This window comes from Eutrigla gurnardus, assembly GCF_963514095.1.
Source record: "Eutrigla gurnardus genome assembly, chromosome: 1".
Taxonomy (NCBI): domain Eukaryota; kingdom Metazoa; phylum Chordata; class Actinopteri; order Perciformes; family Triglidae; genus Eutrigla; species Eutrigla gurnardus.
This window is the reverse complement of record NC_139915.1, coordinates 5,595,867-5,621,059: the sequence shown is the minus strand read 5'-3', so window position 1 is coordinate 5,621,059 and position 25,193 is coordinate 5,595,867. Positions and strand designations below refer to the sequence as shown.

The 25,193-nt window shown below is 44.4% G+C and overlaps 1 protein-coding gene across 2 annotated transcripts in view; it reads right to left on the bottom strand.

The window, feature by feature from the left end:
• Positions 1-25,193, bottom strand: part of LOC311016396 (transcription initiation factor TFIID subunit 4) — an 80,089-nt gene that overhangs the window by 51,891 nt on the left and 3,005 nt on the right. Inside the window, exons 2-10 of one of the 2 annotated variants that reach the window (XM_084014057.1) lie at positions 24,579-24,751; positions 17,720-17,866; positions 16,693-16,851; positions 15,898-16,020; positions 15,389-15,478; positions 14,251-14,460; positions 10,665-10,740; positions 9,451-9,565; positions 2,974-3,143 (exon numbers count right to left, since the gene is read on the bottom strand). In XM_084014057.1, the coding sequence (XP_083870183.1) occupies positions 2,974-3,143; positions 9,451-9,565; positions 10,665-10,740; positions 14,251-14,460; positions 15,389-15,478; positions 15,898-16,020; positions 16,693-16,851; positions 17,720-17,866; positions 24,579-24,751 (1,263 nt within the window). The remainder of the gene's footprint in view (positions 1-2,973; positions 3,144-9,450; positions 9,566-10,664; positions 10,741-14,250; positions 14,461-15,388; positions 15,479-15,897; positions 16,021-16,692; positions 16,852-17,719; positions 17,867-24,578; positions 24,752-25,193) is intronic. The other variant, XM_084014058.1, reaches the window with a different exon arrangement.

The window sequence follows — 25,193 nt, the reverse complement described above, 5'->3', positions numbered from 1 at the left end:
ACATTGATTTATCTTGACTTGCCAACAGGAACTGCATATAAGATTACAAAAAAGGACAAAACAGGAAAAGACCAAGACAAATGCAGTAGAGGCAGTCAAGGGGGGAAATTAACATTAGAAAGTCAATAGTTTAGTCCTATAGAGAGGCTAGGTCATGCTCCTTCCAGTGTTATTTCAGAAAATATATATATGGTGGTCACTGGCACGAGACAAATTATTGTTTGATCCTGTAAAATTGTAGGATGTACATATGGTGCTTGTCAATTTAAAAGATAATGATTTCCTCAAGTAAGTCTCTGTTTTTTGTAGGTTTGTTGTCGTATCACTTAGTTTTCTGTGAAACCGTCCAGTGAACTACATCTCGTGTGATACGTCACCCACACAGCCGAAAGCTTGGCTAGCTAGCGAGCTAGCTGCCTTAGCTATGTTCCATCACAGGTGCAATGTTATCTTAACTGGTGTGTTTCATCCAGAGACTCTTTTTTTATCAGAGAGTGTGAGTAACGTTATTCCTTATTACGTATTCAATCGTATAGTTTTTACGGAAAAAATGTGACGTGTAAAATGATCTTTTAAATTGATAAACATCACATGTGTAACTGTTGGCATAATAACCATCGTAGCCTAGTTAAGTTAGCTAGCTAGCAAGCCGTGTTAACGGCTGTGTTGGTGACGTACATTGCGTGAGACGAGACATTATGAAAACTAAATGATAATAAGACAAACCTGCAAAAAAATCATCTTTTAAATTGACAAACATTATATACGTAATTCAGATAACATCAGTGGCAAAGTCAGACTTACTGTAAGTGACTGCATCACATGCTTTTTAGATACTGTAGTTTAATAGCTGCACTGGTAATTAAAATATCATTAAAGTACTGCTTAACCGTTAAACACGGCATGTTTGTGTTGAGCAGTGTTTTCCCCCCAGTAGCAGGTCGTGCTAGCTTCATGGCAAAACTGACATGATGAGAGCGCGGCGTGGGGCACTTGCTTTGTTTTGAAAGTGAATCATGTTCAAGTTGCGGGGAATTATGCTTGAGAACACACAGCATCCATCGGAATGACACATTTTTTTCACGTCGATGCCATCCTCTCACTTCAGCCATTAGATCAAGATGTGTTTTAGTATTATATACTGAATTAATAACCTATGCAGAAATACTTCATGGTCGTGTTTCCAGGTCTTAGAATTTGATTATTTTCTTCATAGATATGAGTGTGTGTGTGTGTGTGTGTGTGTGTGTGTGTGTGTGTGTGTGTGTGTGTGTGTGTGTGTGTGTGTGTGTGTGTGTGTGTGCGTGTGTGTGTGTGCGTGTGTGTGTGTGTGTGGACCTTAAAAGTATCAGTGGACCATCATTACTTTGAGGAGTGTTTCTAGAGAGCTCCAGCTGTGCTTGTGTTCTGATTCCTAAGATTGGGAGGGGTGGAGTGCTGTTTTGTAGCTTCAGAAATGCAACTGCCCCCCCCCCCCCCCCCCCCCCCCCCATACGCAGCTCAAGGGCCAGCCTGAAGAGTTATGAGGGGACGGAGAGAGTGAGAGAGAGAGAGGGGGGGTTATGAGAGAGGAGGGCGACACAAGTGTTTGTTCGGAGGGGACGAATAAGAGAGGAGAGGAAAACGAGAGACATGAGGAAATAAAAGAAAGAGGCAAATAACATCCTTTCCTGGAGTCAGTACAAACAATAAATAGACACATAGAAATAAAAAGGGGGGAGAATGAGGAATCAGTTCTTCACTGTTTAAAAATAAAACTATATGGGGACCCGTATTTGTGGGGGTGCGACCTGAGGTGAAGTTTTAGCAGGATGCTCCAGTACATGAGAAGGCAGAGCAGAGTCCAACTCGCTTGTACAGAGAGGTGCAGCCGAGGCTTTGTGATTGAGCGGAGCTGGCAGGCCGGGGGAGCCTCCCTCGGACTGCTGTCAGCTGAGAACGCGGCGAGGCCAATCACTGACACAACAAAGCTGCATAAGTGCCACTTCCCCAGCAGGGGGCGCCCTAGCCTCCTGCCCCGTATCACACTGCGTGCCCCCCCCTGAGGAAAGATTTATATTTTTAAACAACCCCTCTGCCCCGAGGTGACGGCTTAACAACCATGCCAAGAGTCCACGTAAGGAAACATGACCTGCGGGGCTCCGCGCTCCACTACAGATACTTTAATTGAGATGAAACACGATGAGGGCGCTAGACTCCCCGTCACGTGGAATTATGCTGTGTGTTTTTTGATCTGACGCACAGGAGCAAGATGCTAGGCTCGGTTTTATTTCGAGTAATAAGGCTCATTACACGTTTTCACAGGTTTCACTGTGCAGCGAGAGCCCGAAGTATATTCCGAGCAATAAAATTGACTGCCGGTAGCGAAAAAGGGGTAATGAAGACACCATCGCTCTCGTGTGATGCTGCAAACCAACCGAGATCTCTCCGCCTGTATCGATTAGCAAACGCAATGCCGTGTGCCTTCAGAGTGTCGAGATGCACTAAAAAGAGAGAAAGAATCAAAATCTGGCTGCCAAGTCTTATTCCTCTAAACTCTGTTCCTTTAGTCCAGAGGACAATCTGACAGCCAGCCTTCAAAAGACAAACCCATAAAGTATTTATGTGTGTGCCTGGGGTCCAGTGAGTTCAGACAGCCACTGAAGAATTCATTAAAGGAGGTGAAAGAATTGTTAAGTGCATCAAATTTAAACCGAGGCCAAACAAGAAAAGGCTCAGACTGAACCACTGAAGGAGAGAATATCAAAACTGTCTTTAGTGATGACACTATAAATACAGAAACAACATGTTCCCGACGTAAAAGACAACAGTTAGTGATTTCATCACTGCTGCAGCCTGGGCTTTCAGCTTTGGATGGTTGCTTTGAGGGTGGGGGGGGTGGGGGTGCAGATTTTCTGCTGCTATAACAACCACTTTATTTCAGAGAGGCTTGCGTTCTCTAACCGCAACTTAAGACTGAAATGTTTGGTTTACCTGTTTCCAGGATCCGTCGATGGAGCAGTCCCGGGTGGAGGAAGGCCTCGTCTTTGCACGAGCGGATCTGCGTTCCCACTAGTTCGGAGTTGGTGGCGAGTATTCTTGCGCTCTCCTCGTTCAGGTTCACGCCGGCCATGGAGGCCACGTCGTTGATATCGTCGTCATCCCTGCAACATGAGGGATGAAAACACAACTTATACTTAATAATCATGTCTGGAAGGCGATGAACTGGTGGTGAAGATTCAATGATGTTGGCAGATATTGATTCATTTTACATGTTTTGTCGCAGTTTATATCCATGTCCATCCAAAATGTCACCAATATATCATTTTATCCTATTAGACATTTGTATGTCATTGTCATAATTAGCATATGAGTTATTGAATTGTGAGGTCACAGTGACCTTTCACCACCATATTTGTGCCAAATTTGGAAAGAAATTCCCTTCAGGCCTTCCTGAGATACCACATCCATGAGAATGGGACGGATGTGAGGTCACAGCGACCTTGACCTTTGACCAACACATTCTAACGAGGTCATCCTCGAGTCCAGATGGATGTATGGATGGATTGGACGACCTGGAAACTGGCCACGGCTCTCGCCAGCGCAAAGGCATGAAAAAGAGATTGCACTTTGGTAAATTTGATCTGATTGGGTTTACCCATTTGATGATGCAGAAGAAACTCTAAAATAGATGTAGAGTGGAGGTACGAGGTGGTTCAGGGTGAACTAAAGTCAGTGCAAGTCGCACAGTTATTAGGACGCCCCGATGGCTCAGGGGAAAGGCTCATTTGGGAAGCTGTCTTTAGGGATCTTGTCCTTATGGCAGCATTAGTGACTCCTACTGGTTGGTGTGTCTACACTGTCTCCTTCTGTCTACAGCCTCCCCAGTTAGAAGAAACAGGCTGTAGGCTGTAGTTCAGGAGGAAATATTCACAATATAATATAATGCTAAAGAGGAAATGTTACTGCATCCACTATAGGATTCAGTTAAGGCGTGGAGGACTCGTAAAAAAACCTTTAATTTCAGTATTCATGTCTTAACATTATCGAAATATATTCCTGCTCTTATCCATGAATATTTCCTCGAATGGCAACATGCATTTGTTTTGTTACAGGGCTATGCTTTGGTCATAATGGCACAGAGTTCTCATTGTATTTGTATTTGTGTCGGCACTCTGTGAGGCAGGGAGACGGAGAGCGTTTGGACGGCGTTGAGCTCGGTAAGGATGCTCCTGAGGATTGGCACGCGGCCGCGATCAATCTGCCCATACACCGATGTCAGCTAACTCTGTCTGCACAAGGCTTTGCCGCTCTTTGCTTTGTATTTTCTTCATTCCTCGCAGGCATAATGCTGACTTCACATCGTTTGCATGTTGTTTCACATTAGCCGAGACATAGAAGAAGTTATACACGCAAGAATCAGTGTTTGGGTCGTTGCATTTGACAGAAAACTAGGTCCTTGCATCCTTCACAGGCCGGAACTTTCTTTGTAAGTTGTCACCAGGACACATTCCCCGACAATTATTGTACTTGGCAGGTAATGATTCAGATTCTGGCCTGAATTAGCTGAGCGGCGGCGTGTTGTGCTTACAGGAGTGGCCCAGAGCGAGCGGAGGATTTCTCTGAGTAGCTTTGACGGAGGAAACAAAGAACCACAGAACACACACAGAGCGGCCTCTCGCCACTCACTGGCTCGCCTCCACAGTCATTTACGTTCACGCCAAGCGACAGAGCTCGTGCGTGAGCGTGGGCACACGCCGTCAGCCAACTCCACCCCACGAGGCCCTCCTGCACCTCGGTGCGGCCACGGAGAGCCGATATGAAACTTGACACCACGGCGGGAGGTTGACAAAGACGATTAGAGCATCTCCCTGGACCTCACACACCTCTACCTTCTCTCCTCTCTGCCTCCTCGGCTCCGGTCTAATTAGGAATTTACAGAGAGGATCTACATAACAACACGAGCATGGATACACAGGATTATCCCCTGAGCTGCACCTCAGAACGTGCACCTTCCTTAATCGCGTCCTCTTGGATAACTTGGCCCGTCGTCTACAGAAACGCGCCTGAGGCCATGTTCACTGAGGTAAAGAAGAACCGCCGACCACAGCCTCAAACTATACACTGCTGTCAAATGCACTATAATAATGGATGAAAATGCTTTATAACATATCTCTGCTGAGGTTGACAACACAACAAGTTATCTAAAATATGTAGTGTGACTTTTACATCAGTCAGAAATGAATTAAATACTTTTTTTTTTAACTTGCTATTCATTTTTTCCCTGTCAGATATGACCTGGTCAGACAGATTATCCACCCTGAGGGTTGTGAATTGAATCCTGAAGCGGAACTGAAATTAAAAATTCCTTTTTAACCTGTTTAGATCGCCTCCCCGGTCATATTGTTCACATATTTAACAAAATTATATATATATATATAATATTTTTGTATCAAAATGCTTCTGCAAAATCATTTTCTTCCTGGAAAACAAAATAGGACACATGCTTACATCAGCTAGTTCCAACCAATTACAACCAATAATATCATGACATCCGTCCATCAATCAATCTGTAACTTTAAGTCAGAGAAGGTCGTGAGCTCATCTTTTGAACAATCAAATTACCCCCAACGTTATGTCCCGCCTGTCTATCGTGTTTCACTCTTGTAATGCCATTTCAGCTTGACTTTATTTTTTCCTTAATTGAGAAAGATCAACTTAATTGATCGACTACATCTACATCACAAGCACAAATGTCTATTAACTTAATTAACCCTCGTGGCCTCCTCAAATTTACTACGCACACTTACAAACTGCTATAAAATCATCATACATCAATATTTTTTCTACTTTTTTTTTCATAAATATCTTCAACAACTTCCACCTTGCTCAAAACTACCAAACATTCAATCATTTTCCGAATTTTAACCCTTTAAATGCCAGTTTAATTATTTTCATTTTTTAACACAAACAAACACAAAAAATGAGTTATTTTCCATAATAATAAATAGGAGGTGGATGGGGCTTAAAAAAAAAATCAGGAAAAATGGCCAAAAATGCCCGAGGAGGGCATGAGGGTTAAGATGTGTATTTCCTGCTGTGTTTATATAGAAATAGCTCAAATGAAATATGGAGTCATAATAATAATAAGAGAAGTTGTTCATATTGCGTTACATACAAAACAGGACAGGGAGGTTACACCAGCAACCGTGTTTATCTTTCTAGGATTTCTGGCTGTTTGGGATTCACTGGGGTTGAAATCCAGGGAGGACGCCAGAGACAGGTTTGACATTAAAAGGAGGGAATGAGATATGAAATGCAAACTATCCCCGACTACACCTCCGTGCTAATAAAGCAGAGCTGTAATTAGCTTCCACGGAAGCTAAAGAGCAGCCTCTCCGTTATTGGTTCGGGTCGGCCCGGGGACATCGGAGCCGGCGGTCACATGAATACATATGCATGTCGTTTCCATATCAAGCTTGTGTTTCAGAGGGCACGCCATAGGTGGGAGAAGTGCATTGCCATTTAGAGGTTGTGTGTTTGAGTGTGGATAGATGGTGGGGAGGCGGGGGCACCAACATCCCCAACCCCACCCGCACCCCCACCCCTGTGGATAAAGGTCCCTGTGCCCAGGCGGGGGGCCCCGATTCATCCCTTCGACTAACATGCAGGCTTGTTGCACCCACACTGAGAGACATGGACCAGCCAGGGCTTTACTGGGCAGCCGAGGGGATGTGGCTTTATGACCCGATGGATGACAGCACTGGTGGCACAAGATGGGCCAGTAAAACAGGCAACAACCACGGCTAGATGTTTAATAAGTATCTGTTATTAATTCAACAGAACCCACCCACACTCAAACGGCAATTATTCCAAGCTGTGTGTGACGAAAATGACGTTATGATGAAGGTGTACGCCAAAAAAACGTTGGTTTGATGTGGCCGTCAATAGAAGAAATATATATTTGCATTCCAGACTTTCCTATGCTTTGGAGTGCCACCGTTTTCTTCATGGATGTTTGGAGCGATTTCACATGATCTAATCTAGTCTTGTGGCTGCCGTGTTTCCAAGTCTCTGCATCAACAAGTTTGGGGAGGTGACTTTTAAGTTCTAATTGAGTGCAATTTATTTGCGAAGCCTTTTTCTTTCTTTTAGCAAAATAGCCACGTCACATAGTTATTTACAGAGCAACAAAGTATGTAACCGCAAAGGCAGAATGAACTCACTTTGCTGGTAAATGATGGAAAAAAGGGGGGACTGGCGGACTTTTAAATCCACTGGCAAGGATGACTGGTGAACAAAAATGTTTGTTCCTTGCGTGTGTCTTTGTCTAACGCAGCTATGCGAGTGTTTGTGCGCGCGGATGTGTGTCCACCATGCAGGACAGGGTTGGATTGTTGGGGCTCGGAGGTTGGCAGAGGGCTGAGGGCCTCGGCTGGCTCGCCTGTGATTACAGCGGATGTTGAGTGTTTACAGAGAGATGAGGAGGGATGGGGAGGATGGGGGGGGGGGGGGGCACAGAGACAGCTGCTTTCACTCTGTACTGTAAACTACACACACACACACACACACACACACACACACACACTGACACAAGCACTTACACAGAAGGCTGTAGCTGAACTGGAAACCCCACAAGCCCTGCAGTGTGTATGTGTGTGTTTGTGCTACAGCTGGCCCGCTGGGACCAGTGGCTCAGAGTGACAGCCATACACACATCAGTCCCCGACTAACAGCTGACAGGCTGGTGGATGCTGACTGACCACCAGGCCGGCCGCTCTCACCAGAGTACTTTCTCTTCCTCGCGATCACATTTCATCTCTTACGATAAGCCTTTGTTGAATACATTTTGATTTGATTGTACTAAATGTGAAGCACTGAAGATAAAAACGCACTCTGGACATTCGAAAAAAGCAAATACGAAATTCTGTTTTTTACAGGAAACACAGCCAGCCATCCTCTGTTCACAGGTCAAGTCATTATGTTCATGTTGCAGGTTTCTGGTGTGAAGACACGATGCGGATGGTGCTGGAGAGCCTCGTAACACACTGGGGCTCTGCTCCGACGTGTTTATGTCCTCAGGTCAGGAAAAAAACACATCAAACAATAAACACCGAAGGAGACGGAGACCTGGTAACCCACGAAGGTCCAGCTGAAACCGTAATAAGTAGTGAAGAAGCGCAAACTGTTTGCAGTGCAAAGTAGGAATACAGATAGTAGAGATTAATATGTATTCCAACAGAAATGCTGACTGCAGAGAGATGACGATGATGTCAACTCATTCAACGTTAAAATCAATATCAGCCTCAGCAAAATTATATTTGACTTCAATTAAAAATTGGGACTCGAGGAAGTTGGCGTTGGAGGAAAACAAGCCACCTGCATGTAGAGACAAACACATTGATTTGGAGATCAGCTTGTTGAACACTTAAGTACAAACCGCGCAATTATGACCTGGAAAATATGCTCCGAAACAGTGACGCGCTCCTTGCGTGACAGTGGTGCTGTGTTTTATCGGGCTAATGTTGAAACCAGTGTGTGTGCTTGTGTGTGTGTGTGGAGAGCCACTGTGAACACTGCGGGGGGAAAAAAGGTCGACAGTAACAAGCGAGCCTGACAGCTTAATTACCAACGCAGCTAAAGATTTATTGGTTTATCAATCAGAGCCTCGGGCGCTGCCTTTCCCCTCAGGAGACGGGAGCCATTACCATGAACCCGTTGGCCCATGTGACCCAGACTCTTGTTGCCCCGGCTCGGTCACACCAGGGCAAAACCCGAGCCCCGGCCCCTACCGCCGCATGCATGCACACATTTCATACGCACACAGAAACAACAGTCTCAGATCTTTAGGATGCACACATGCGTTCATGTGCACCCGAGCAGAGACACAAACACAGAGAAACAGAGGAATATATGCAAACACACACACAGCCACACAAACATTCGCACATATATGCAAACACAAAGACTCACACAGAACAGGAACCACAAAGGCCAGCATGTGGGCGATGAACCTTTTATGTTTTTTGAGACAAAAGCCCAGCTGAAGCAGAGACGGGGAGAGAGAGCCAAGCTGCGGGCTAAATACCGTATGTTTGACTTAACCGAAAGGTATTTCCAGAACCGCATCCAGAAATTCCAGCCATCTGGACACAATTACCTTATTTCTAAATTAAGACGTAGCTCGTTTGTAATTCTGTCTATGAGCTGTGACACTGACACAAGGAGGGCGACCGTGAGGGTGATCCATTGGCTGGCTGGTGTTGTTGCTATGTGGTGGGCGCAGACAGAGAGGACCACCGATCAACCAGCCAGGCAGCCAGGTGGCCGGGCATGCAACTGGGATAAACACTCGCAGGCCTTAGCTGAGAGTGTAGCCTGTAGTCACACGGAGACATCTTAGTGAAATGCTGCCCCCATGTGACTGCTGCCGGGAACAACAGCCGGTCTCCCGGCGGAGGGGAGCTGTACCTGAAAGAACCTCCTCCGGGGTCGTTGAGCTTGTTTTTCTGATTCCCAGAGATCTGAACAGCCAGGCCCACGGGACTTTTGCCTGCTTGGATGATGCCTCCCTTCCCCATTGAGCCTGTTAAAAAAAAAAGAAATGAGACAAAGACGAAAACACTCAACAAAACAAGAAAGGAGTAATGTTATCATTGAAATGTCCCCTTCTATCCACGTCAAATATCCTCCCGTCTAACGACTACCTTCAACTGTCTCTGTCATCCTCCGGGGAGGAGGAGGGGGGGGATGTTAGCGGTACTGTCGCTCTCCCCAGGTTGGTGCGGAGAGCGTCACTCTGTCAATATCACTGCGCTTCACCGACTCTCCTTACACTCCTAAACCGCATCCTGCTCCGAGACACGTTTTTCCAGAGAGGCACAAGGACTGCCAGAGTGAATTTAAACTTGATTTTAACAGGCATGTTCCTCGCCAAGAGGCACAGAAAAGTATTTTTAGAACTATCCCCGCATTCCAATTTATGGGCATAAAACAACCTACAGATCTTTCACTGCAGGCAATCTTGGGGAAGGGGGCAGATCAAATTTGTATGCACCTACGATCACACACACACACACACGGGCAGGAACACAGGTACAAACACACATAACACACACACCACCTGAGAGCACGCGGCTCTCTATGGGGAGCGTTACGCCCGGCTGCTGTTGGGGCGATATTTGTGGGCTTCTGTGGGAAGAGTGTTTGTGAATCAGTGTGAGTAAGCAGCAGCGCAAATGTTTGAGAAGGCTTCATAACCAGACAGGAGGGGGGGGGGGGGAAATCACCTGTTCTCTCTATGGCTCCTGCCTGTTTACACATCTTACAGCCTGCTGAGAGAACAGTTATGGTTTCACTGATGGCTATCTTTGGTTAAACCTATTTCCTTGGCTCTTTATCGAACCAGAAGGTCAGGCCGAGTTTGACAATGGTGGAATATCTGGCCCGAGCGTGCAGCCTTTTACTGGGAGACAACAGAAGTGTGTCAGACTGAACCTCGAACCCGACCAGAACTTAGTCCTTTTGTCCTGAACTGAACTTGAAGTCTTAGCACTATTTCAAAATAGCTTTTTTCTGAGGGAGACATGAACAAAAGAACGCCTGATGTAACAAGATAACTGTGAATGTGAGTGAATTCAGGAGAATCCATATCAGATGCAGATGGAGGAGTCCTGCAGTCCTACCTTGCGTTCTGACGGACTGTGTGATCACCACGGGCATCCGGACCTGGCCACCGACACACCCCGCTGGCTTGATACCCTGAAGAATCAATCCAAATAGAGATTATGTAGTTTATTGCCGTGTTTCATAGAATGGTACAATTCATAAAATGAGGGGGGGTTAAAAAGTATAAAACGAATGCCCACTGGACCACTTCCCCAAGAAGAACTGTTTGGTTCTTTGTTTCCCCTTCAAACGATCCACAAGCTGGTTGAGCGTTTTGTGTACTGATTTATATTCTACTGTAAGATATTAAAAAATATCTGCAGTAATAAAGCAGGACGGAGGCAGAATAGATGAATTTACAATGGCTATTCCTACACAATCAGAATGGGGAGATCAATGTAAATGCACAAGATGGATTTCTGTCACTGAACATGACCTACATTTGCCTTTCTGCAATTCCACATAAGACAAGTCAAGACTGCAGTGAAGAAGTAGTTTAGAAGAAGGAGATGTAGTGGTAGAAGAAGAAGAAGTAGAAGAAGAAGAAGAAGAAGAAGGAGGAGGAGGAGGGGGAGGGAGGGAGGGTGCTAGGCTATTAGAGTCACTTCCTTCCTTGGTAGCAGCCACAGGCCCGGCCTCGGGCTCAGCCATCCATTCCTACCAGTTTGCTTCTTGCTGCATATTTTTTTGCCTTGTTTTCCATTCCCTGACACATGCTATATTACTGTTCAAGCTACTGAAAAAAAAGACAGACGCCATTTCTCCCAGAGATCCACTGCAGGGGCTTACGAGAGTGGGAGGGAAAGGGGGGGGGAAATACATTCAGCACAGGCAGAGATAGCTAGCACCTCTGGCCAGCCGGCGACACAGTTAAGAGAGGAGGGGGGGGGCAGGTAGAAAGTTTGGCAGTAAGAGGTTAAAAGGGAAGACATGGAAGCTGAACCTTTTTCTACATTTAAACCAAGTTAATATTACATTAAAATAACCTTGTTTGTTTGAAGTAATCATACTAATAATTCAAAATGTATGTGTCAAGAACACATGCATTTGACTTACGCAACAGGCAACACTACAAAACATGTTGGCACACATACAGTGGACCGACTGCAGTTTATCTATGTCAAATTAAAATTGCTGCACACGTATTTTATAGCCTATGAGGTTGGATTCAAATATATTTAGCTTTGTTGTTTCTCAGGAGTTGTCATATTGTTATAATACCAGAGATCGTATACATAACTATTCCCTATTAATATACATACAACCCCATGCATTTGTACATCCATACGCATTGTTTCAGTGAAGAATAAACCACTATATAGTGATGTGGCCTAGTTACTCTCCATTCGTTCTCCACCATTTCATCAAGTCCGTTCACCAAATATATAATTTGCCCTGAGGGCGTTTGAGGTCCAGCTAATTTCATCAGCACTAGTGGTATCATTTAAAAAAAAACGAAAAAACTCTAAATACAAAATGCCAATTTAATGAGTCCTACTATAGAGATATCTTGTAGTAAAAACAAGCTGTAATCACATTAAACCCGCACCATGTCATGCCATCTCCACATTTTGAAAACCACTATGCTACACTCCACCAGACATCTATTACACTTACGATGTAAGACATGTTACCCATACTACTGTGGTGCGGGAGGATTCTTTTAGCCTAATTCAACTAGCTGTCTGGTTTCAGACTGTTGATGTGCCAGGGGCGATCATTTACTAATGTTTTGTGTGATAGCTTATGTTGGTGTTTTCTGCATCTGTGTGCGTGTGTGTGTGTGTGTGTGTGTGTGTGTGTGTGTGAGAGAGAGAGAGAGAGATGGAGAGAGACCAGAGGCATGTTCTGGACATAGACTGCGGCCGCCACATTGCTTTAAAATTGACCCGGGGCTGACCTAGTTACCTCGCTTCACCCTTCAACGGTTAACGGGTAGAGGGAGGGAGATGTGAGAGAGAGCGATGCGGGGGTAGATACAGTGAGAGAAACTGTTGGAAAGAGATGGAGGAAGAGCAAGAGGATGGAAAAGAGGAGAAGAGAGAGAGAGAGAGAGAGAGAAGAAAAAACTAGTGAGGAAAACGGTGAGAGAAAACCAAATGTAGAAGAGAGAGATAGAACCCTCTAGCTCGGCTGTCCCTGTGCCTGAACCCGGACGACCCGAGTGTGACCTCGCTTGACCCATCCGTGTGTGTGTGTGTGCACATACACAGCATACACCCATCGTAACTCAGCGCTGAGAGTTAAGTGAGGCTGCCGCTGTCCAGTGCTGGACCCTGCAGGTTACACAGGAAACCTGCATGCGAGGTTAAAAGCCTCACCAAACAGATCTTTAACTGGCAGAGAGCGCACCATCATCCTGGTCGGAAAATCAACTTCTAACTCACGTAATAAGTATAATATAAATAGAGTGAAATAAAAAACTCACAAATCAATCAGTCAGTTAAAGAAAAGTAACATTGTAAGAGCCGTTATACGATACTGTAAGCGGAGGAGACGCAGGGCAGGCATGGAGTATTAAGTGCAGTCTGTTTTTCAACCGGAGGACAGTGGTTTGTCTCAGACAGCATCCTAATAAAGTGCCTCCAAAGCATCAACGTGTAAGACTTTGACTTTGTTAGCTTATTCTCAGTCTACAGAAGATGTGGCTTCTGTCTCGTTCCCTCTCTGACACTAAAATAAGTCCAAGACTAGGGCTGCAGCTTTTGTTTTTGCTTATTTTTATTCTTATTATTACTTGATATATTCTGGATAGATGATTATAGAACATTGAATCAGAAAAGTTTAATAATAAAAGCAAATCTTTCCCAAATAATGCGGAAATTAAATCAATTTAAATGGTTTTCACAATTAATGCATGGGCATTATTATGACATTTTCTTTTTTTAATCATACTTCATTGTATAATAGTTTAAAAAGTGATTGGCCTGATTGGAAATCAATACACTGTGTTTACATAACACCTTGCCTAAATAAAAAGAGCTGTGAATGTGTCAGTTAAACACAGGTTTGCACTTTCCCTGATTGAGCTGCTGAACAGCTGATATACTCCAACATCCCAGGTAGAACAATGAACCCATAAAACAAACCTTAATCAATAATCAATCAAATACACTGAAACTTTGGACTGAAATAAATAATTAAGCAGACACAAAACCACCAAGGAGAAGGGAGGAAGGCCTTTTTACAGTGTGTTCTCATTGAAGTCCATACCTGGATATATTTCATGAAGACAGACACTGTGGAGTTTGTATGTTCTTCCTGTGTCTGCATGGGTTTACCTGATATTTTACTAAGATAACTCTGCGAATCTTGACGTTACTCTCCTGATACTTCTCATTTCTTTTCCTGAAACTCCTGAAAAAGTGTGATTCCTCAGCGAGTGTGTGAGCTGGGTGTGACTCTGACTCGCTGGTGGCTGTGTGACCTTCAGCCACGGCACTGGTCATTCACACAGCACCGCACATCTCATTGCAAAATTTCAAATAAATAAACATATATATTTAATTTGCTGTATTTTGAAAGTAAATTTCGATACAAATTGTATATGTAAGCAATGTGTCTGCACTTGAGTCTGATCCATCTGCGCGGCTCCATACATACCATGCCAGCTGCATGTCCAAGCGTCCCAGCGGGCAGCGCGCTGGCACCCGTAGTGATGCTGACGCTGTTCGGGTGGTGTACGCGGACAGCTGGCCCAGCCGCCGCGGCAGGAGGGGGGCCGCCGGGTGCTGGTTTGACTCCATGCTGCGGGGGCGGGGTCACGGTGTGCTGACTACTCAGCAAAGACAGCCTGAGGGCCGGCAGACTCTTCTGTTGACGGGCAGAGAGAGAGAGGCCAGAGTTGAGAGTCCAAGAGCACGGCAGACATGCGTGAGAAAATACCATACACCGCTGCAGAAACAAACACTGCTCATTTAGCATAATCACAAAAACATGGTTACGGGCTGAAGAAAACACCTGCTGAGATATCTCACATGTGGTTTACACTGTAGCGTCGAAAGGAAACAAGTAATCTGATTTCATGATAACCAACCTACAGTATGCCTCTGTAAGCCACACATGAAGCATGGCCGCGAGCTATTTCTGATAACCCACAGTCACTGCTGACCCGGGGAGCTGACGCTGCCCCATACAGACTATTTCAGGCAGATCTTTTGACGTAAGCGACCTAACGTTGCATGACAACATGTGTTTGTGGCCGGGTCGGCCGCCTTGATGTGACGCTCATCACGGTTGGCTGGAGAAACCTGCTGGCTACTGGCAGGGACGGCTGTGGGGGGCCACTGTCACACACAGTCAGAAGTCAGGCCAGAGGGGTGAGTGAGTGTGTGTGTGTGTGTGTGTGTGTATCATTCTACTGTCAGGCCTGGCCGTCACTGGCTTCAGTGCCAGGGAGAGGCCTTCTTTAGGGGGTCAGTTTAGGAACGTACATGAGAGCGGCAGCTTGAGGAGCCACGTTAGGGGACGATTTAAGGGGCAGGTGAGGGGGCTGTTGAGGAAATGTCATTAAGAGCTACGAGGCCCAGTCAACTGTGGATGTAGGGCCCCAGTAAAAAAGGGCCACTTTATGAGACAGGTGTTAAAAGTTGAGATGTCATTTAAGGAGAACTGTAGGGAAAGGCCAATTAATGTCACACGTTTAGAGGAAGTTGAGCAGTTTAGGGGAGGTTTAGGGTCTTAGTCAGCGGAGGAGGCATTTTCAAGGTGAAAGGTTAAAGTTTGCAAGCAAGGACCACACCTTGAGAAAGGGCACCAGGTAAGGCTGCGGCGACGACTTGAGCTCCGTCTGCAGTCGGCTGGTGAACTCCTCCGGTTCGATCTTGGCATCCTGTTAGGTGGAGGGGTAAAGTATACACACGGCTTCGTGAGAAGAGCCCAGACAGTAAAGTGAAGCACAGCACGGTGACTTGAGCACGACGAGATGACATCTCATCACCGGGGCTGACGATCAAACACTCAACTCCCATCCTGGCACCTCGGGGTGCAGCTCATGAATGTGTAACCGTGTAGAAGATGAAAATTCATGACGGAGAAAGAGTTTCATGCTGCCATCTACAGGATCAAACTATTCAATACAACAAGAGCCTGCTGACTTACGTCCTACATATATTTTAAATTGCAAAAAGAGTAAAATCACATGTAGAAAAGAAGCCACCGTCACGAAACTTTCAAACCCGTACTGATCTTCTCTGAGTGACCATGATCACCACCATGATCACTGTTGGTTTATGGGGTCTTGAAGCTCACCAGCAGGTCCTGAACCAGAGACTTGACGTTCTTGGAGGTCTCCGGGGACGGAGAGTTGTGAGATGCGAGCTTGATAAGCGTGGCCAGGAAATTCTTGCACTTCTTGACATTCTCTTGCATCTCCTGCAGAAAACAAGAAAACAATCAGAAACCTTGTGTGCACATTTTTTTTTTTTAAAAGAACTGGCAGCTCGAGCTAGAAATTGCTGGCTGTCTCAGACACCTTAGATCCTTGGATCAAGGATCATACTTCTTAAGTGTTAATCAACATTTAAAGGAAGGATCTTCTTTTGTTATTAAGACTATAAGGATTAGTAGATGTTGGGTCAAATCCCTGCTTTTCTTTGATTAATTCTAATAGTAAGGAATGAAAAGACTTGGACTGATGAAGATGCTGACACAAATCAGAGCATACTGCACGCTGCCCAGTCATCTTTGCAGCCAAATGAGACATGGCACCTGTCCACTCAAAGTGCCAGTGGCAACAAACTGCAGCCGTTACAGGCTCTGGATCTACGTGGACGTGAGAGTCTGAATGTGTGTAGCGTTCGCGGTGGCTCTGCGTCTGCATGTCCTTGGGTGGGAGTTGCAGTTGTGTGAATGTTGTGAGTGTGAACGCGCGTGGGCATGTGTGAGACTCTTGGTGCATGGCCAGCTGTGTGCGGCGTTGAGGGCTGCGGGTCCGGGGGGGGGACCGAGCTTGTGACACACAGCCAGCCCGCTGGCAGCTGTGACAGCGCCTCCGCCCTCGAGGGTGGAGTGTGGGCGGCGGTGGAGGGGAGGGGGGGGACGGACCTGGGACACGATAGGACCTCCGGGGTTCGCGTTGATGCCCGTCTGCGGAGGCTGCACCGGCTGGGAGGCGGCCTGGGCCTGGACCGGGGCCTGGGGGGCCACGGCCACGGGGGTCTGCTGCGGAGCCGTCACTGCCACGGCCGGCGCCACGGGGCCCTTCTGGAAGAGCAAAGGAAGAGACAGAGAGATAAACAGGACGTGACGCCTCGCTCGCAGCAAGGCCACGGAGAACAGGAGGCGGGCGCCGCGGCGCTCCTGTCACATCTGGTGTCCTGACTTCGGTGGACATCGCTTAACAGACAAGGAGGAGGGAGGGGAGGTGGTGACAAGCTAGGGGCCGGGAAATACACGAGGCCATCAAAGCTTTTCTTAATCATCACCTACCTGATAGCAAACTAGAGCCGTCACCGGTCGTTCCGAACATCATCCACCTATCGTGTACCTGGTATAAATACACGAAGCTAATAAATAAATAACAGACGAGGTGCCATCAGCGCTCTCTCTCCCGCTAAAGCCCTCATCACCTCTTTTGAATCTCTCAGGGCCAGTTCACACTTGGCAAGAAAATGCATCTTATGTGATACAGCAGACAGCTCTAAATACAGGTGTGAATGGAGCCAAAAACGTTTTAGGGTCGGATCACTCAAGCCATACACGGATGAGGTCGAGGTCACACGTACATCCAGATATGTGATGGGGTGACTTGGAAAATCTGAAAAATACATTTTTTAAAATGTATTAATCCTTTAGGCAGCGAGACCTGATGAGTTTATTTGATTGTTTTTCACTAAAAAGGATGTTTGTCTTCGTCTGTGACGCAATCAAATATTAAGATGTAAAGTGATTTCAGTATGTTTAAGCATATGTTGATGATCATCAGGGTAATATTGTGAGTTGCACTTATTTTTGGCAGAATAGTCGTGACATGGAACTACAGGTTTTCTTCTCAGCTCTAAGTTTCTCCTCAAATATTCAGGGAGATTGAATTGAAGGCTGAAAAATGGGCAAGTAAGGAGGGTTGTCTCACTGGGCGGAGTGCAGGACAGGAGGAGGAGGAAGAGGAGGAAGAGGAGGAGGTCTGCAGGGCAGGGCTGGATGGAGTGGGAGAGGGAGACGGTACCATCTTGGCCGGGGTCAAAGCACACTGCCTGGTGGTCTGAGAGGTCACGGGGGACTGCAGGGAAGAAAGAGAGCAAGACAAACATGGAGCGTAAAGGTCTCGACGAAAGTGGGGGTGAGAAAGAGATGAATGAATACGAGGCACACCGAGAGACACAGCGACGGTGAGTCGGTGTCGCTTTCAAAGGCGAGAAGGAAGAGTGAAGCGGAAGTGAACGGAGGGCAGGGAGAAGAGCGGGACGGCGTGAGAAGGAGAGGAAAAGAGCAGTGGCGTGCCTCGCAGACAGATGAGGGAAAGGTCACGATGGCAGGAAGGAATGAAGGAGGTGGCAGCATGTTGGCGATGTTGAAGGGTGAAACAGAGACGGGCGTGTTTGGTCAGGTCACAGTGGGTCACGGCGAGGGTCCACAGAGACAACCACATCAATGACATTTCACTAATACAGGCACTGATGGAGGGATGGTTTCACGTTGTGACTTGCTTTCTTTATATAAGCGTAAAAATGAAGGGGAGGTAAATCATTGTAAATGATTAGATGACACAAAAGGGGCTTATTTTTGGAGAAACGCTGCAGCTAACGCAGTGAAATAGCTGACAGATAAACTGCCGTTTTTCATCATTTAGCATGCAAACTGCTATGAAACAAACTAGTGTTAGTTCACTGACTCCTGAGGCCGTTAACCACAGATAATGACAAAGGTGTTGACTCTTCGCCTTGATTTAAGTCATTTGAGGCGAGACGCTACAAGCAAACACATTGTTGAGATTGTAGACATTTTGGGCTTTTTTTTCTTCCACCACATGTCTCTTCATTTATTTTCTCATTTAATATACAGAATTCACCAAATATTAGTATTAGTTTTTAGCCCCATAAAAACTTTGGCTCTAATATGTCAACAAAATGAAACAGGAATTTTGAACCTGGCTTTATCCAACATTCACATTTCTGTTCTGGAGATGTTTTTACCACAAAAAAATCCCTGATTAGGATATTTAAACATACATTATCAGACATTTGGTCATACAAAAAGCCAGGAAGTGGATTTAGTGCTGACTTCACCCCCTCTCCCCTGTTATTAACCTGCTGTGTGTGTGAGACTTCTTTGCTTTCTTATCAATACAACCAGTAAAATGATGAATACATGTTTTTTACTATAGAGCAGAACATTGTTTAGAGATCTGGCCTCCTGATTTAGATCTCAAAGTTCATCAAATTGTTTATAATGTATGAAATTTGAGGTGAAAAAAATCTGTATTTTTAAAATAATATAAATAATAAGTAATATAAATTGCAGGAAACAACAATATTGCAATGTCAGTTTTGTTCCAATATCGTGCAGCTATAGTGCCAACTGCCAGAACACCATGGTGTTCATCACACACACACACACACACACACACACACACGCACACACACACACACACACACACACACACACACGCACACACACACACACACACACACACACACACACACACACACACACACACACACACAATAAACTCCACTTTTCCTGCACACAAATGAAAACACACCACTGTGCCAACGAGGAGGGAAAGAAGAAGCAGGATGGGAGAGAGGAGGAGGGAGTCCCCCCCCCCCCCCCCCAACTAAAAGTTTAGTGTGATCCAAGAGAACGTGGGGGGAAGTGGGTGTACGAGGGGTGAGGGGAGAGGGGTGCTGGTAAGAGCCACGGGGTGCATCCCACCGCCAGCTACGCCTCGCTCTCTCCATCTCACACGCACAGACAGACGCGCACACAAACACACTCAAGAACCAAAGCCTTGTTAGCTTTTTAAAATAATCAGGCAGTTGGATGATGAATGATTTAACAGGTATGGAAGGAAGGAAGCTCAGGATGCCTTCCGTTTCTCCCCTCAGGGTCACGGGAAGAGTGACAGGCCGACGGAGGGGTTGAGCTCTGGGAATAAACACCATTCCCTTTCATTTCCCCGCCACTGCTTTTCCTGTCGAGACGGCGACGCCGCGGCCCGCTCGTTTGTCATCAGCGTGACTGTGAAAGGCGATGACAATCTGCGAACTGTCTTTTGTGAGGCGTTCACATCGGGATGGATGCAGGTACGGGTGCAGAGGCAGGAGGGGGGGCTGTTTGTGTGACTGATGCGGACTCCTGTGTGTGAAGCCGGCAGGCTACTCTGGGACTGTATGGGAGTGATTTTTAGCATTTACAGGAAGTTATTTATACTACAAACGTATGAGGGCTTTCCATCAATAAGGAAATATTACTCTTAGTTTTGAAACATGGACTCTGACAACTCAGCCTATATAGTGGCAATACTGAGAAGGCAGCTTAATACTGCCAATGCATTGTGGGTATACCAAACACCAGTACCTGCACTAACGAAGTACATACTGCTATATCTTAGGCCACATTATTTTAATCTTTGTTTCCTTTTAGTACTCATGTTGATAACACTCATAATAGTAGTTTAAAATAGGATTGACACACGTCTTACTGTAACCCTGAGCAGAGACTGCTAGAGGAGCAGGAAACAGCTGAATTCATCAGTGAAAGCAGAAATAGAAACAAAGAGGAAAATTTAGCTGAATAAAAAAAAAAGACAGTGAAATGCTGCCCTCTAGTGTACGTGTTTTGTTCTCGCAGTTGGTGATATGATGTACAGGAGACCTCAAATGAATCAAACATCTTTAGCTGGCCTCTTTTTTGCATCATTGAGAGACCTGATCAAAGAGTGTGTAGTAATCAATTAGTTCCTAACTTTTGAGATCACACTGAGCATTCGGCCTTGAAATGAAAAACAAGTTTCTCTCTCAAGCAGTTTGTGTTTTAATCAATAAGTCAATTAAATAACTGATTCAATGTTTTCAAAATGTTTTAAGCATTGTTTTTCATAATTTTTGATCACAAACTAAATATATGCATGAATAATGACTCAGTATTTGGGTTTTGGATCACACAATACAAGCAGCTGGAATATGTTCATTTGGGCTTTGGAAAAATTATCTTTTTCTGTCATTTTAGGGACCAATAAAATATGAAGTGGAGTAACTGATAACGAAAATAATATTTGTTGCAGGTGGACATAATCACGTAAACTTGATTCACAAAGAAAACGTGAGACACAAACTATTCCAGCGATCTCATTATTAACGCCAATTAAGTGCCAAAGTAGTGGATTCAGCAGCAAAAGCTCCGGTTTCTACGTGAATGATGTATCCACAGGTGATAATAAGCAAATTCCAATTAATGATTCAGTGGCTCGTTAAATTTTGATGAGAGGACCCCGCGGAGTCATTAAGGAGCCCTGAGACATTACTTCATCTATTAATCTCAGTTTAATCTATACGTAAAATAATCAAGAATATCCATCTATTATAATAATTACACCGTTAAACATATTAATCACATCCCAATTAGGTGGCGTGGAGCTCAGCTGTTCACCTAATGAGGTGCGGCCCACCCAGTGTCAACGGCATGAGTCCGCACATAATTAGATCAAAGTTTCTCCAATTGAAATCAGTCAATATCATTTTGACAAAGTTCACCAGCCGTGGTTTGACTGACAGAAATTCTGTAGCGCTCAAATGACTGAAAACATACAGGAAACATGCCTGAACAATGTTACATTTCAGGCATGATTACCCCGTACTGTCTTGTCTTGGTTTTGAAATTTCCTGTTTTATTTTGAAGGAGTAACTCCCCTCTCGTTTCAGGTCACTTGCCCTTCCTCATGTGTCCCTGATTCCTGATTGTCTCCACCTGTTGCCCATTATCCCTCTGTGTATTTAAGTCTGCGTCTCCCCTTGTCTTGTGCCAGTGCATCTCCTTGTCAGATCCTCCAGCCACGATCCATAGCCGTGCAACTGAATCTCTGTCACGTTTGTGTTTTTGCGTTCTTTTGTTCAAGTGTATTTAATTTCATAGCCTTGTTGTTTTTCCTGCCTGTTGAGTGATCTTTTGTTTGTACCTTTTTTTATTCAGAATAGTGTGGTTTAAGTTTATAGCCAAGTTGTGTTTTTTTTCACTCAAATAAAAGCCTGTTTAAGCTGCCTCTGCCCTGCATCTGAGTCCTCCTCCTTGTCCAAGCCTGACACTTATCCTGTATTCAGGGTCGCGGGGGGGCTGGAGCCGATCCCAGCCATCATTGTGCGACGGCGGGGTTCACCCTGGACAGGACGCCAGTCTATCACAGGGCTGACATGTAGAGACAGACAACCATTCATGCTCACATTCACACTTACGGGACATTTAGAGTCACCAATTAACCTATCCCCATCCTGCATGTCTTTGGACTGTGGGAGGAAGCCGGAGAACCCGGAGAGAACCCACGCTTACACGGGGAGAACATGCAAACTCCACACAGAAGGAACCCGACCCCGACCCCGACCCGGGAATCAAAATTAAATCGCTACGTTTCTTAAACTGGTTGATATGTAAAATATACGGCTGTGTTTACAAATCCGTACTGAACGATTAAGTTTGCCTTCACCAGCAGACTATATACTTCAACAATAGGCTTGTTTGTGATGAGCGACGCCTGCTCTTCACCAGCAAACCCCCCACAATGCATACCGGTCAGATTGGTGTCTGACTTGACCCCGACTTGCTCTGATGTCATGGGACGATATGAAAATATCATGCCATGATTATCCTGCTGAAAAAATCAAAATAAATATAAACTCTTAAATGGCACTAAAACATACTGGAATAACTTTACATTTAGTTAAGAAACTATTTTTAGTGCATCAAAGATAAGACACAACTTTTCTTAGTGAACATCCTTTCAGTGATAAACGTATATAAAAGATAAATACCTTTTTTAAATGTATAGTTCTTTATTTGTTCTATTTTTCACTTTTCTACCATGACAGCGAACTACAATCAACGATGATATTAACCACGATAATGGAAATTCACCATTGATTATTGTGAGTGTTTTGTAGCCCGATGTGCTGTTATAAAACCCTATATCAACCTATAAAACCTGATCAAAGAGCTGATGTTTGACAACAAGCATATATTTAGTAGAAAATACAAATGTTCTGTGTAATTTTATATATTGATGTGCAGTGAAGGTTTAATCTGTTACCAAATAATAAAAAATAATCATAAATATTATTTATATAGCACTTATCAACACTAGCAGTTACAATGTGCTTTAAAAGACGGACATAAAAACAACAAGGATACAATAAAATGACAGATACACACACTTGTGTGTGTGTTTGGTCCAAGCTACTATCGCATGAAACCTGTTTATTAAACACTTTCAACACTTTCACATATTTCATACCTCTTGATTTATTTTAAGGAAAATAGAAATGTAATATTTTAGTGTTAAATATGCCATCATTTGCTATGTTTTTATCCAACTGTTAATGATTGTAACGTCTGAAGAACAGCTGTGTGTTGGGGCAGTTGAGCATGTAAGCTCATGTCACACACTCAGCTACTCTAATATACATCTGGGCATTTCTCACATACACAAAATCCACATACCGTGCAGTTGGAAAGCACTACACTTTGCACTTTGTATGAATAGTATATTAAGCTAAATATCCTGGGATGTTCCTCTTAAAAGAAAATACTTTTTCTATTGACCAAACAAGGAAATACTCATGTATTACTGATTAATAATTGATCCTTTAATTGTGCAGGTTACACCAAAATAACTAGTCTGTATGCGTCTGGTCTAATATACAGCTGCTGGAGTTAATTTGTCAAGTCAATACTGTATAAAATGCCTAAATGTATGTAGTGTTGACAAGAAATGAATATCAATCCCTGCTTTTGATTTTACTCTCATTAAAGATGGAAAATCACTGTTAGGTGTTGTCATTTTTTGTTGTTCATATTCACAACAAGTGTAACAGACCGGAGATCAACTCATTAATGGACACGTACAGGAAATATATGAATTTGCTAATTTTGGGTGTTCACCTTTGACACCAGCCTCATTCACAAATATTACAACGTATCCACCGACATGCAGCAAAGAAACAATGCACATGGCAGCTCTGCTCTTCTGACACAACTTACTCTCTCCTAACTGTCCATTTTTATTAGCCTCCAGTTGTCAATCAAATTCATTGTATATCTAATTAAGGAAACAGGCACAAATCAGATTATCTGTTCCATTATATTTGCCAGTAATGCCTTGTGTCCTATTAAATGCCAAAACCAGGTCATGTGTATCTCATAGCTCCGTAACCTGTCTAACCTTCTTGTTCTTGTCACGCTGTAAACAAACAACATGCTGCTGCGTACGGATGGGACGATATCGGATTTTATCGCAGATCTTGGTAAAAAAGAATCACAATAAGTTGATCGTGGTGAATTTCCATTATCGGATAATCATAATTATCGCCACAAGTGACTTGAAAAAGCTGTCTAGTCATAATCATGGTAGGTAAGTGAAAAATGATCTTAATTAAAAACAAAATACAGGATACAAAGATACATTTTTTTATTGATAAATCCTTTATTTATGCACGGAGACCTTATGAATTATTCTATTCAAGATTAGATTTAAGATGTGTCTTATCTGTAATGCAATTAAAATCCTTGTTTCTAAACCAAATGTAAAGTCATACCAGTATGTTATTTTATGAGTTTAAACATGATTTGATATTTTGATCAGGATAATATTGTGAATCATAAATATTTCGCCAGGATAATCCTGACTTGAAGTGTTCATATCACCCAATGCCTCGTGCTGTGTGCATACTAGTGATATTCTACAGGTGGCAGCTACCGTGCGGCGTTCTGTGGCGGAGTCTCACCTGAGGAGTCGTCACTCTGAAGGACGTTCCTGTCGTCGGGGTGGCGGGTCGTGGAGAGATGTTGTTCTGGGCCTGAGCCTGAGCTTGAGCCTGAGCCTGAGCCTGAGCTTGAGCCAAAGCCTGCTGAGGAACCATCACTAGCTGTCCCAGCTCTGTGCGTACCAACACCATCCCTGGAGAAATCACAGCAAACATTCACTTCAGGAAACACCATAACATCACCCCCACTGAAGGGAATTTAAACCGCATGTCACTCAGTGGGCAAATAATATAAATCCCTTTACGAGAAAGTTACATCGCTTTACTGTAATGGAGCCTTTAAAAGCAGGAAAATACACTTATGCCATACTACGAAATCTACGATAGACGATATCTAGTCTCATATGACAACATCCATGTGACATTGATACATTGGTATGGTCCTATGGGAGGTTTGCATTCTAAAACGCTGGCAGGTTAAATAACGAAATACTCTACAAACAAGCAGCCGATGCAGTAGATGCAGATTCTGACACCTCTCGTTCAAATGTTTAACCACTGCTCATAATCGATGCTTCAGAAATATCCAACTGCAGTAAACCACAGCAGAAGTGCTTTGTTTGTGCTAGATTACCT